The sequence below is a fragment of the Centroberyx gerrardi genome, chromosome 3, assembly GCF_048128805.1.
Source record: "Centroberyx gerrardi isolate f3 chromosome 3, fCenGer3.hap1.cur.20231027, whole genome shotgun sequence".
NCBI lineage: Eukaryota > Metazoa > Chordata > Actinopteri > Beryciformes > Berycidae > Centroberyx > Centroberyx gerrardi.
Window position 1 is genome coordinate 17748553 of NC_135999.1, and position 12591 is coordinate 17761143.

At 40.3% G+C, this 12591-nt stretch overlaps 2 protein-coding genes across 2 annotated transcripts in view; one reads left to right on the forward strand and one right to left on the reverse strand.

Annotated features, from left to right (window-relative positions):
• Nucleotides 1-554: 554 nt before the first annotated feature.
• ears2 (glutamyl-tRNA synthetase 2, mitochondrial) lies at nt 555-6908 on the reverse strand. The gene is made up of 10 exons (XM_071927727.2): nt 6427-6908; nt 5663-5818; nt 5062-5251; nt 4806-4956; nt 4298-4619; nt 3918-4026; nt 3037-3190; nt 1533-1663; nt 1301-1436; nt 555-900 (listed from the first exon to the last, which is right to left on the reverse strand). The coding sequence occupies exons 1-10, from the start codon at nt 6671-6673 to the stop codon at nt 805-807; spliced, it is 1692 nt and encodes a 563-aa protein (XP_071783828.1). The 5' UTR covers nt 6674-6908; the 3' UTR covers nt 555-804.
• A 1950-nt stretch (nt 6909-8858) lies between these two features.
• The window catches only part of mslnb (mesothelin b), a 37579-nt gene continuing 33846 nt past the window's right edge, over nt 8859-12591 (forward strand). Inside the window, exons 1-3 of the mRNA XM_078289886.1 lie at nt 8859-8948; nt 11450-11550; nt 12442-12460. Coding sequence (XP_078146012.1) covers nt 11499-11550; nt 12442-12460 — 71 coding nt within the window. The 5' untranslated portion in view covers nt 8859-8948; nt 11450-11498. The remainder of the gene's footprint in view (nt 8949-11449; nt 11551-12441; nt 12461-12591) is intronic.

The window sequence follows — 12591 nt, forward strand, 5'->3', positions numbered from 1 at the left end:
AATTTCAATACAATGAAGATTTCTACCTTTAATACATTACCCTCAATGATTTGTTAGTGGTAGGGCTGGGCAGCAATTCATTATTATCGTTTATCGTCTTGTAGTAGAATCATGATACACAGTTGTCTAAATTAATGATAAAAAGCAAATACTAAAATCTCATAAAATGAGATCTGAAGCAAATTAGGGAACATTAGGCTATTTGCCCTATTAGAGTTGCAGCATACTTTATACCACGTGCAGTACAATGCAATGAACATAAATGATTATTTAACATGTGATTTTCCATGTTAGCAGATAGTTATATATAGATATTGAAACAATTTATAATTATCGTGTGGTGTGGATTTTTTCCCCTCTTTAACATAACTGGCTCAAAGCAAAGATGCATATTTTTATGAACTCATCACGTTTTGCATGGAAAACATTTTCTTGCAATTGTAAGACACCAGTAAGTTACTTCCCACCCTCGACTGCATGGTGTGACCTGGGCCTGCAAAGTCTCACATCAGTGAATAAAAGAACCAGACCATGTGTGTGAAAATTGTTTTTATAAAATATTTATAATTCAAGTATTATATGGGTTTTTATTGTACTGATATCAGTGGGGCGCAGATCATCTTAATTGTGTCCGTTTAGGCTTGGCAGAACTGCGTCTCCAGGTCATGCATGAGGTAAAGCAGGTAACCCTCATGACAGCTGTGCCCTCTGAACATACAGGCCGTGTCCTCAGCAGCAGCTCTTGTCCTCATCATGTCCATCAGTGTGTGAGGTGAAGTGACACAGTGAGAAGCTGCCCAGTCTTTAGCTCATCTGTGTGAGAGCCAGAAGCTTCTGGAAACGATGGCTGATCTCTGTGGGTCCCAAAGACACCATCATCTCCGCTACACTGGGACCTTGCTGCAGGGTGGTGAAAGATAGGAAGGGAAACAGGGGATCAGAGGTCAGTGAAATGATGCAATCACTATAGACAGTAGCGTGTTGGAAAAGCAATCAGAAGCAACTTCCCCTTTCTATATTCTATAGTCTGTAGGGTGACTGAGTCACTGTGGTATTGCCTGGGCTTTAGTTATTGCTGTCATTTTACGTTGTATTTTATAATTTAGCTTAGTATTACATTGTTCAGAGAGTACCATGAACAGACATAAACAAGAGACACATGAAGCTGCACAGAACTTTGCAACTTTGTTAAGAAAAGTGCCAATCAAATAAAATGAATAGGGTTACAGTTAAGGTTTGTATTACTATTATTATTAGTTCTAAAAATATGCATCATGTCATCCAGACATCCAGATCCTACCTGCAGACCACTGAGAGCCAGACGTAACACCTTCATCACTTCTCTGTACTTGGTGGCCTTAGTCTGCTTAGCCAGAGTCTTTAGATCCTTACTGAGACGATCCACTGCCAGCTCCTCACCTCGGTCCTCTATCAGTCTATATGTACAGATGACCACACACACACACACATCTTCAAAATTGTGCTTGAAATGAAGCAAAATGTGTAGTTACAGAGTTCTTAATACTACATACCTCAACACTAGTGAGGCAATGTGCTGGGCCTCTGAGGTGAGTGCCGTCACCTGCTGGTAGGAGAAGGACGGACGCACCCACAGATAAGAGTAACCAGGGGTGACCAGATCCTTTAGGGAGGATATGTGGCCCTGTACAACACAGAAGATAACAGTGCAGTACAGTGCAGAGAAACAAGAGTAAAAGAACTGTAGCGTCTAATCGCCTGTATGAGGAGAGGAGGAGGAGTTAAAGACTGAGGAGCGGTTATTAGGGCTTGAACAAATAATAGACATTTTGCCTCTGGCTAAAAATGTCAGATGCTGACAACTTAACATTTATCGCCCTCTCACATCTACTCTAGTCTGAAACTTTACTTATTTAGATAGAGTCAGACTACCATAGCAAAATGGCAAAAACACATTGTTGTTGTCCTGGACTACCCACAGATATTGAAATTTTAGACCACTTTCAATACATTGTCAACATCTCATTAATACCTAGTGGAAGAATTCATAGTTATGGCTTTCATATTTAATAGCTAGTGTTATGCCCTCCACATAGAAGGGTATTGTAAGTAATGTAAGATCCATGACTTGGTAAAACCTCACTTCATTCCTATTTATGGCTCTGAAGCATGACAGACAAACTGCACCATCAAGTGGACAAAAACTGAAACTTCATTTTTAATAAGCAGAAATAACCAATAAAAAGTTTTCTCTGCATTTCCATGGAGAAGCTTTAGGTCCAACTTTACTGTGAGGCGCCATTTTTGACAAAACGTACAGTCTCTAATGTGAAGCCATTTTTTATCAATGCCAGGGCTGTTTGTATGCTCACATCGCAGTATTGTATATCTGAACCAAGACGTTTTTATGGAGCTCTATTCTCTCTGCTCAACAGAGCTGCACTTCCTTTCCTATAGTGGTTCTGTCCCATGTGCCTTTTCAAATTCAAAATGAGCTTTATTGGCACAAATCGAATAGAAACAAGTTTTGCCAAAGCATAGTATATTGCATCAAAAATAAACAGTAAGTTACAGAAACACATTAGATAGAATAGATAATTAATAAAACACTCAATGCACTATGTTCAGTATAATACATAAATTCATAGTTAGCCTTTATTCATGCCCCTTTACATGTGATAGGACCAGGCAGTATTAAACAACTGAGTGGTAACTTGGGGAATGCTGTGATCCAGTGATCTGTAAAAAGCAGTGAGGAAAGTACCAACACTCTGAAACCGAGCACAGTCTGACTCATGGCCTTGATCGTCACCTGGACAAGACTTTTCCAAATAATGAAAGGCAGCAGGTGTTGAGATTGCTATGGTAGCCACTTTTTAGGACTGTGTTGCTAGATTTACCTTGTAGGAATAATAACTGCAAACTTGCATAGATCCAACATTAAATTAGCTTAAGCAGCTGTTTTGTGTCGTCATTTACATCCAAGTGTAGTAGAGTCTGCTTAGTTTTATAAATGGCACAAACATATATGTTAGAATGCGTGTTGTTATGGTTTACCTTGCGAAGCTGTAGGACCCGAGTGATATAATCCTCATGGAGGACTTCTTCATCCTGGATCTCTGCTGTATAGGTCTGCTGGATTTGCCCCTGCAGATCCTTCACCAGCAAATGACACTGCTCCTTGTCTTCTATTCGCTGCTGCAGGTGGATTCTAAGGCAATGACAGAGAGGTAATCAAAAATTGGCTTTATAACTTATACTTAACTGGAAAAAATTCACCCCACATAGGGTTTATATGAGCCACCTTTAACTGAAATGACAAAAAAAAAAAAAATAATTCAATATACCAAAAAAAATAAATAAAAAAAAAGGTCTATATATATATATATATATATACAATTTGAAGACACTGGTGTGCTTGGACAGGTTTTGTGTTTTGGGAAGCCAAGTCAGGTAATACATCATATATCTCATATTTTAATATAGCAATAGTGTACTGTCTGAAAAACCACTTCAAAGTAGTGCAAACACATATGAATAAAACAGAGGACAAAACCAGAAAGTCCCTTGTTAGAAATCTCCCTCGTTACCACAAGAGTTAGCATAGCAACCAATAAAGCGTGACGACCCTTGCTTTATGGGTATGATCAGCATGGCTGGAGTGCATCTTTGACCAATCAGTTTGTTTGGCTAGAACTATCCATTATAAAAATCCCTATAATCATTTAGATTTTTGTATAATGTAGACCTGACCACCTTGAACCCCTATGCCTTAGGGCCAGAAGAGAAATAGATAAGAGAAATAGAAACAAGCAGAGACAGAAAGATGGACAGACAGTCAAAAAAAGATAGACAGATCAAGAGAGAGTATTAGACAGATGCAGTATATTGAAACAGAGAGACAGAAAGACGGGGAGAGACAGAGAGCTCTGACTCACCGGTTGAACTCTGGCAGTTTTTCCAGGTCTAACAGAGCAGAGTGGGTTGTGATCTTTGAAGGATTAAACTCGGAGATCAGCTCATCTATCCTCCGCCCCATTCGATTGGCTGCAAGGTGACATAAGCGCTTTATAAGTACATATGATTGTACTTATTGTATCAATCCCTCCACAGCTGATCTGAACAGTAGATGCACACACATTTAAAGAACTTCACATTTCAGGTTTATTTTTTAATTGATCATCACTGCATTTTCTGTGTTTTTTCAAATGCAATCTTAGTGATTAGTGATTAACTCAATCACTAGATTTCTTTACATCATTTAGTTTCCTTCCTATTAGTATTTGCTTTGTCTCTTTATTCCCCCCCAATCACTCACTGTTGAATCCAGATCCACAGTTGGTGGTGATATCCAGCAGAGCCTCTGGCAGAACCCCGTCTCTCTGGAAGCTCTGAATGAAGATATCCCCCTGCCTCTTGGACAGCTTGCTGCCGTCTTTGTTCATCAGAAGCGGGAGGTGTCCGAAGGTGGGCGGCTGCCATCCAAGAGCACGGTACATGAGGAGGTGTTTGGAGGTGGAGATGAGCCACTCCGAGCCCCGCAGAACGTGGCTGATCTTCATGTAATGGTCATCTACTATGTTAGCAAGATGGTAGGTGGGGAAACCATCTGCTTTTATCACCACAGGGTCCCCCTCCACCTAGAGAAGAGGAAGAATGTTATGAGAAGAAAGAGTGTAGTGCAGTGCAATTTGATTTGAGCATTACAGAGATGTTAAGTGTTTGACAGTCGTGTAGTGTGCACCCGGCTTAAGATGAAACAGCAATTGCAGATGCAGCACAGTAATTGAAAACAGTTCAATCATCATTAATCAATCCTGCTTGACCTGGGCCACTTCATGACGGTTCCATCCGAAGATCAGGTCCTGGAACGGCTCCACCCCTGCTTCCAGACGGAACCTGATCACATGTGGAAGTCCCTGAGCCAGCTTCTCCTGGACCTGCTCAGTCCGCAGGTGCCGGCACCTGTTATCATACCTGGAGAGAAAGGGAAACACTTGATGCAACATACATAAGTCTATATGTGCTCATCCAGTCTGTGAGTATAGGTTAACTGCAGGTGTGTGTATGTAATCTAGCCACCTTGGAGTCTGTCCGGTCCTCAAAGCCTCTTTTTTGAGCAGCTCCAGTCTCTGTGTGCTGCAGAAGCAGTAGTAGGCATGACCTCTCTCCACCAGCTGGTGGGCCGTCTGGCTGTACAGGTCCAGTCTCTGGGACTGCAGGTACGGGCCCACCGGCCCACCGTGACGAGGACTCTCATCTGGAGGTATACCTAAGGGAGGGGTGGAAGAGGAGGAAGGAGGGGTGTACAAAAGACTATAAATTAGGTATTTAACAAAACTTTTTAACACAAAATGTAATACAAAATAAATACATTTAATACAAAAATTTGTGAAGTTAAAAAAAATATTTGCGATTTCTGCTGCAGTCAAATATCTAAGAAATGGCATTCAGAATGGTCTGGAGACTTTTGTTTTCCCTCAGAAATAAAAAGGGAATTTCTTTCTTTCAAAATATAGTGATAATATTTAACTGTGAAGCCAATATTGTGCACCAAATCAAACCATTAGCTGAATGTATCATCTCATCCCTACTACAAAAAACCTATAGGTGATAATTGAAACAGTCACACTGCACAGACAGAGGCCTGTCCCTGATAGATGACTAGACCAGTGTCTCCTACCGGCCCACTCCAGCATGTCCTCTATGGACTCTGCTGCTCCTGGCACCAGCCGGCTCTGATCCGTGTCTTCCAGGCGCAGGACGAACGAGCCTCCATACTTCTTGGCAAAGATAAAATTGTAGAGAGCAGTGCGGAGGCCTCCGAGGTGTAAGAAGCCTGCAGCACAGAGCGATACACTGTTAGGACTTTAGATTGTCAGAAAAGACAGAAAAACTTAGAACATGCACATACAAAAAGGCTGTTTTTCAGGTCCAGGACAGAGAAAGGTAATAAAGAGAAATAGAGTCCGCACACTGAAGATGTTGGTGCTTGGTAGATTTATTGTATGATGCTTCAAGCCCCTGCCCTTCATCAGGTGACAGACTTCAGTGTCAAGTGCTCTGGATTTAAAGTGGCATATGCTAATTGTACTGTAGAAGTAAAGAGTGACACTAATAATTTAAACAGTACACACACTAACACCAATGTAACAAAGCCGATACCAAAAAAGGGAGGGAGGTGTACCTGTGCATTGTTGGTTTTATTCTGAAGAAGGCCAGGGAGCCGAAACATCTTTAAAGTCGGAGCAAGAAGTCAGTGTGCGGACTCTATTTGTCTTTAGGACATTAGATTGTCCCTGTACTGAAAAGCCAAACTAGACTGCAGAACTAGACTTCTAATGTCTGGGCTTCTGAGGTTCATTTTTTTTGGAAAGGTCTCTATTCTGTCTGTTCTGGGCTGACACAGGGACATGTTACTGCTGTGTTTGTTGGTGAGGGTCTTACCTGTTGGACTGGGTGCAAACCTCACCCTCACTTGACTATGGTCCGTATCGGTAGAGCAGCATCTCGTCGTAGAGGCGTTAACCTGGAGTCTGGTCCGCCTGCCGCCCTGCGCTGAAGCCCTGTCCCGCACCGGTGCGGGGACATGAAAGCCTCTCTGGGTCACGACGCTATTTAGGCAGCATCGTTTACATGATGTCACTAGGTAGCGCTTACTACTAAGACATAACTGTAGAACTGACGACGACATGGTCACACACACGAGTAAACGTGACACTAAGAAACAGAAACACGTTTTGTTGGTTACATCGGTGACAGAAATGGCATCAACACCATATGAACTTTTGCATTTTTACCAAGTCCAGCTCGATAAAACTCGGATTGCATTTTGAGCAAGACAACAAACCGAAACACTATGATTCCTGAAGTTGTCCCTCAGCTGTACTGTCACCATGATGACATTCATTCATAAGCGTCCGCCATGTCTGTTTAGGTCGGGAATGAATTTCTTCTTCGGTGATAGGATAGACCGGACGGCAAATTGAGCGTCCTTACAGCGCATGTCGCCCCCTAACGGAAGAAATATCCCTCCCCGAGTCCAACCGCTCGGCTGAATCATGGGATCATTACAAAAAAGAACATGTTATGTTTATGTTATGCCTTCGGGAAAAGCAGTACATTTTTTTTGAGAATTTACAACAGCCACTACTTTTTTGTCACCTGATGCAAGAGTATTTCACAGTTTATGAGTGATGCGTCAGCGCAGTGATATAGGCCTACATTAGTAGGTAAACAGTAAAGATGTGTTAACTGTGTTTTGTGGTTCAATTCATATAGTTATGTTGGCATAAGAGTAAAAACACAACAACAATAAAGTTTAGAGGCATAGGCTACTGTACAAATAGGCAATTTAGGCAAATTATCACCCTCTATATGAATATTATAGAAATAGTTTAGGTCTAGGAGATAAAAAGCTTCTACAGACATACGTTCCTATGGGAATATTATAGGAATATTACCCCCCCCCCCCCCCCCCCCCCCCCACACACACACACACACACACACACCCACACCCACACACATACACCCATATAGAAACACACACACACACACACACACACACACACACACAGATAAGAGTGAGTTTTGTTTCAGATCCTACTGCTACTTTTCCTTCATAAAATAGTGAATAAAGTTTGGTTTACTGGAAATTGAACACTGCTTTTCTCTTTTCCTCTTTTAGTGCTGCTTGACTAGAACAGCTTCACTTCTCAACCACCCTTTTGTATTGAGCTAATCACTTCCCATGACACTATATCCATTGTTTGCCAAATACATAGGCCTAATAGGAATCACAGCCACAGAGAGAGTAGTCTCAGATCACTAAAAAACCAGTCCAACTTGATCTGTGTGTGTGCATGTGTGTGCGTGCGCATTAGCAGCTGTAGCCTACAGTACATGCGCATGAATGTCACCCAGCCATTTACAGTCCCTGCTCTCAGGATATGCTATGTTTAAAATCTGTCATGCTGAAGCTACAGTCCACATTTTGATTTTAGGGTTCTGTCTCCTTGCTATAAGTGGTATGGAAGACTTCAACCTGTTTATTCTTATTATAAATTATTGATCAAATCAACCCAACAAACCTAAAAGAAATAATGGCATATAGTAAAGCTTATTACAATTCTGACAATAGTCTTTAATGCTTTAAAATCAGTCTACAAACAAGATATGACAGCTTATTTACTGAAAGGAATTGTTTATGGTCAAAATAACACCCTTATTTTGCAAGCTGCGGATGATGGATGACTGGTATGCTGATGACTGGTATACTGAGAGTTGCTTTGACTGTTTCCAAAAAGATGGCACTTTGAAAGTTCACAATAAATCAGGATGAATGTAACTCCACTGGGGAAATATAACATTGTGTTAATTATCTAATCATACAGTGTGGGACCTGGCTGACCTTCCTTGTTCCCCAGTATGACACACTAAACTAGAGGGTTGGTCATCACAGATATAAAATCCAAACAGTTTTATTGTGTACAAAGCTATAGAGGCTTATATATCCAAAGACAAACACTGAGGCGTAACCCAGGTTAAACATGAATCGGTATGTAACTTTATACAAAGGACGTGGGCTTTACCGATTTTTTCCTTTCTTTATCCTTCCCTTTCTTTTTTTTCTCTCTCTCACACAGACATGTATCCACGCACATAACGAGTAAAAATATACAAACATAAACACACACTCATACACATACACATACACATACACACACAAGTAATATGCCTTAAGCAGTATAATAGAGGCTGACTTTGCCCTGCCCCCTTTTTGCACTATGGAGGAGTTAACCATCATCACCTCTGTCATCTTCACAAAACAACACACCCTTCAGCAGTTTCCTGGTCCCACTGCATCTCAGGTGACAGGGGAGAGAGAGAGAGAGAGTTAGTTCAACACCGGCACATTACACACACGCAGCATAAGGACTCCAGCTTCAAACACCTGTGAAGGAGATTAGGTGAGCTTTGATTTCATGTCATTGTGTCATTTGCAAGACGAGACGGTGTTAGACTGCGATTTCAGAAACTTAGCTTATCATTAGTTGTGGATTACACCATTCATTGTTTGAATCCTTATGTTCAGTTTGTTTGCTGTTGTGAGCTCTGCTGCTTATTTTGGGGCATGATAGTGCGGTGCAGGGCTTCTATTGGGCTGAACATTGCGATAAATGAATTTGTTTTACCGGTTAAAAATCCAAATTTTAATCCGATTTTATTATTTATGAACAATCGAATACCCATGGTTGTATGATTAATATATGGTATGCAGTGATCGGCACTGATATGTTGTATGTGATAAAATCTGCATGGATTTTTTTATATCATGTTATGCTGATCAGAAGGTGTCATAACCTAGTCCTGTGACTACTGGGCATCAGTTGGTTCGGTGAGCAACAACATGCTGCTTGGGGATTTCATATAATTTCAGCTCTGGGAATAAGACATAAGTGCTGCCTCATTAAATTGAGTTAGAATACTGTGTTCAAACCTATTCAGATTTTCTGTAAAGAGGGAGTCTTCTGAATATTTAATGAAAGGTGATTTTCTAAAAGTCTTTCAGAAGAAAGAACACCTAATACATTATAACAATGTAGCTGGAAAATTCAGCTGTGGTAATAGCTCACAAAATCACTGGCTTCTAATTGCAGCCAGTGAAACGAATGAGTTTCCCACTGAGCAAATGTGCCTGTGCTTCAATGGCCAAAATACTGTACAGTTAATCTTGATAACACCTTTCTAGAAAAACATCTGGCTCGGTTCATCATCATAGAATAAGTCATCATAGAATAATAATAAGTTACCATTTAGAATGCAGCATTACATCTGTTGAGCTTAGAATTATTGTGTAACCAGATTTCATTTGGACTGCAACTTATTCTGTGTTTTGCTGTGTGTTTTGGGTTTATCCTCTTAATAAACTTAATTAATTAAAACCCCTCACACCCCATTCAATTTTCTTTGGATAAATATCAAAGAGGGAAAGGAAAGGAGGAAATGAGGCTGTAGTATGGATACGGCTTTCTTTATTTAATCAACACCATTGGTCAATCATTTTCAAATGTTTTAACATCACTTTTGTGAGATTCCAGCTTTGGAAATAACATATTAGTCACAAACTGTTTGAATAGCTTGGCATTCAACCTGCCAAAGTTACAAATGTGTGTGAGAGGATTGATCCTGGGCTCGGCCAGAGAGACAAACACTTACACTTTAACTATGTATTTGTATTCTTAGACAAGGATGTATGTTGCAAGACATGGCACTAAGGAGAGGACCAATCAGGAGATCCATGCTGCATTACCAAACAAGAGTGTTGAGGGGCATTTGTGTGTGTGTGTGTGTGTGTGTGTGTGTGTGTGTCTGAGAGAGAAAGATAAAAGTCAAAGAGTGAAGTAGAGAAAGCAATCAGTGCGTTTGTCAGGGAGAGAGCTGAAAAAGTCAATAATAAAAAGTAATTAATAATTTGGAAAGACTTACAACAGAGGAAAAAAAAAAGATCTAGCTACACACCACAGGACTCAGGGATTGAATAAAAAAATACTCCACTGGGTTTTAGGTAATATTTAAATATCAACAAAAGAACAGCCATTAGATAAAAGCATAGCTGTAGAACGAGAAAAACTAGAGGCAAGGCAGAGTTTTCTTCTCTGGTGTGGTAACATGGAACAATTTACAAAAAAAAAAATTCTGAGCAGGGTTGTGTCTTCACTGTCTTTGTTTCTATGTACTGTTTGTAGGTGGATGGTGTAGAATTTCAGCATTCTTTCAACTGATGCATCTATTATCTCATCACCTTTATACAGCCATGTTAAAGATCACTTATGCTATTGACTGTGAAACATCTCTCTACTGACCAGACACACCCTGATTCTTATCTACCACAAAACGACACAGCCTGTGTCCTTTATTCAAGAACTATATTGGCATTTAATACTGATGACAGTTTTGGACAACAATAATGAAAATGTGTAAAAAGGCCGACTTGAGTAATAAGCTTTAAGAGGCCATTCTTTGAGGTGGTTTTAGAAGAGATAAGAGTGACAAGCCATTGTGGTGAAATAAAGAATGCCAACGTTCAATAGACATTTTATTCTTAATCATTAATAATTAGATAAAAACCATTAAAATCATTTTATGTTATACTTCCACCCAGCGACATGGTTCTAATAGCGGGATGAGTGGTTAACATATTAATATTTAAATTAACTGTTAGGCTACCACAGGTATATGTTTATTGGATATTTTACAGCGGGTTTGAATGCAACTTGGCCAATCAAAACTGAAAGACGAGAACTATATGTTTTATAATTGGTTACAGGTTAACTATAGTCAGCCATGCTCCCTGGTGTCTGATGAGGCTAAAAGTCTGTAAAACAGACTACAGTGGATTCACCAGCCAGTCATGTGGGGCTTGTGAGGACTTAAGTTACTGACTACAACCTGTTTCTCTGCTTCCCAGTGATTTTCCCCAGAGAGCCCCCGGACCCCATGAGAGGGTCGGTCACATCATGAGATCACGCCACCTCTTCCTATTAGTTTACCTATCGGCAAGCTGCTGGGGTAAGGGCAGATTATTGGGTTAGGGGATTATTTTATGCAGTTTCCTTGATCCAAATGGATATGAAGTGTCAAGAAATACTTAAAGGAAAAATCCACCCTAAAACACTTTAAAACTGTTAAGAAAAAGACAGCTATTAGTGATGTACCTTGCATTTTGTCTGGGTCCATTTTGTTGTCGGATGGTGTATTTTTGTTATTCCCACACATATCTGGCCAAATACAGATGAGGTGATGCCACATCAAAAGATTTCCAGTGCAGCTACATGGAGTTTAACAGCAGATTTTTTTTTTGCCATCTAAAACATCAAAGGTAAACATCAGGTTTTGGTGTCAGTCCCTCAGAATCAAAGAGCAAGAGCTCCTTTCTAGAGTCACCATTTTGCACCAGCATTCAACAATCATACAGGGAGAAATCCATTGCAGAAGAGGCAGAGATACCAGTTTCTCCACTAATAGCAGCCTCAATAGACCAGAATGCAATGCCCCTTGAGTAAGGGGCATGACTCACTTTTTATTGACTGGAAAAACTCTCTTGCTCTTCTTACTATTGCTATCACTTTACTCTCTCCACCTACATGTAAAACCAACAGCTAGATACAACAAGTTCAGCCACTCTGGGGGCTGTCGAAAGGCATTCTGGGAAATGTAGAAATAGAAGTAGACGGGGCAGGTTGAGGGAAAGTGGGTACACTAAAAAAATGTGATTACAACACTTCATCACAAAATAACTCCCAGAATGCACTGAACATCACAGATTGATGACAATGTCCGAGGCTGGATTTTTTCCTTTAAAATACAATATGCATTCTCAGATCAGATCCTATTTAGGGTCTAATAAAGTCGTGGCTGTAATCAGCTGTAATAATGAATCATGTCTTCTTTTTCCAACAGGGATATCAAGCGCACAAAGGTAAGATCAGGCAATAGAAATAACTCAGTGGTAAAGAGACAATACATTTTCTAATAAAGTCAGTTGAGCAAAAGATGCTCCTGTCAAATCTGTGTTTTAAGACTTTCCCAGGCTACTCTTACAGTTCTAAA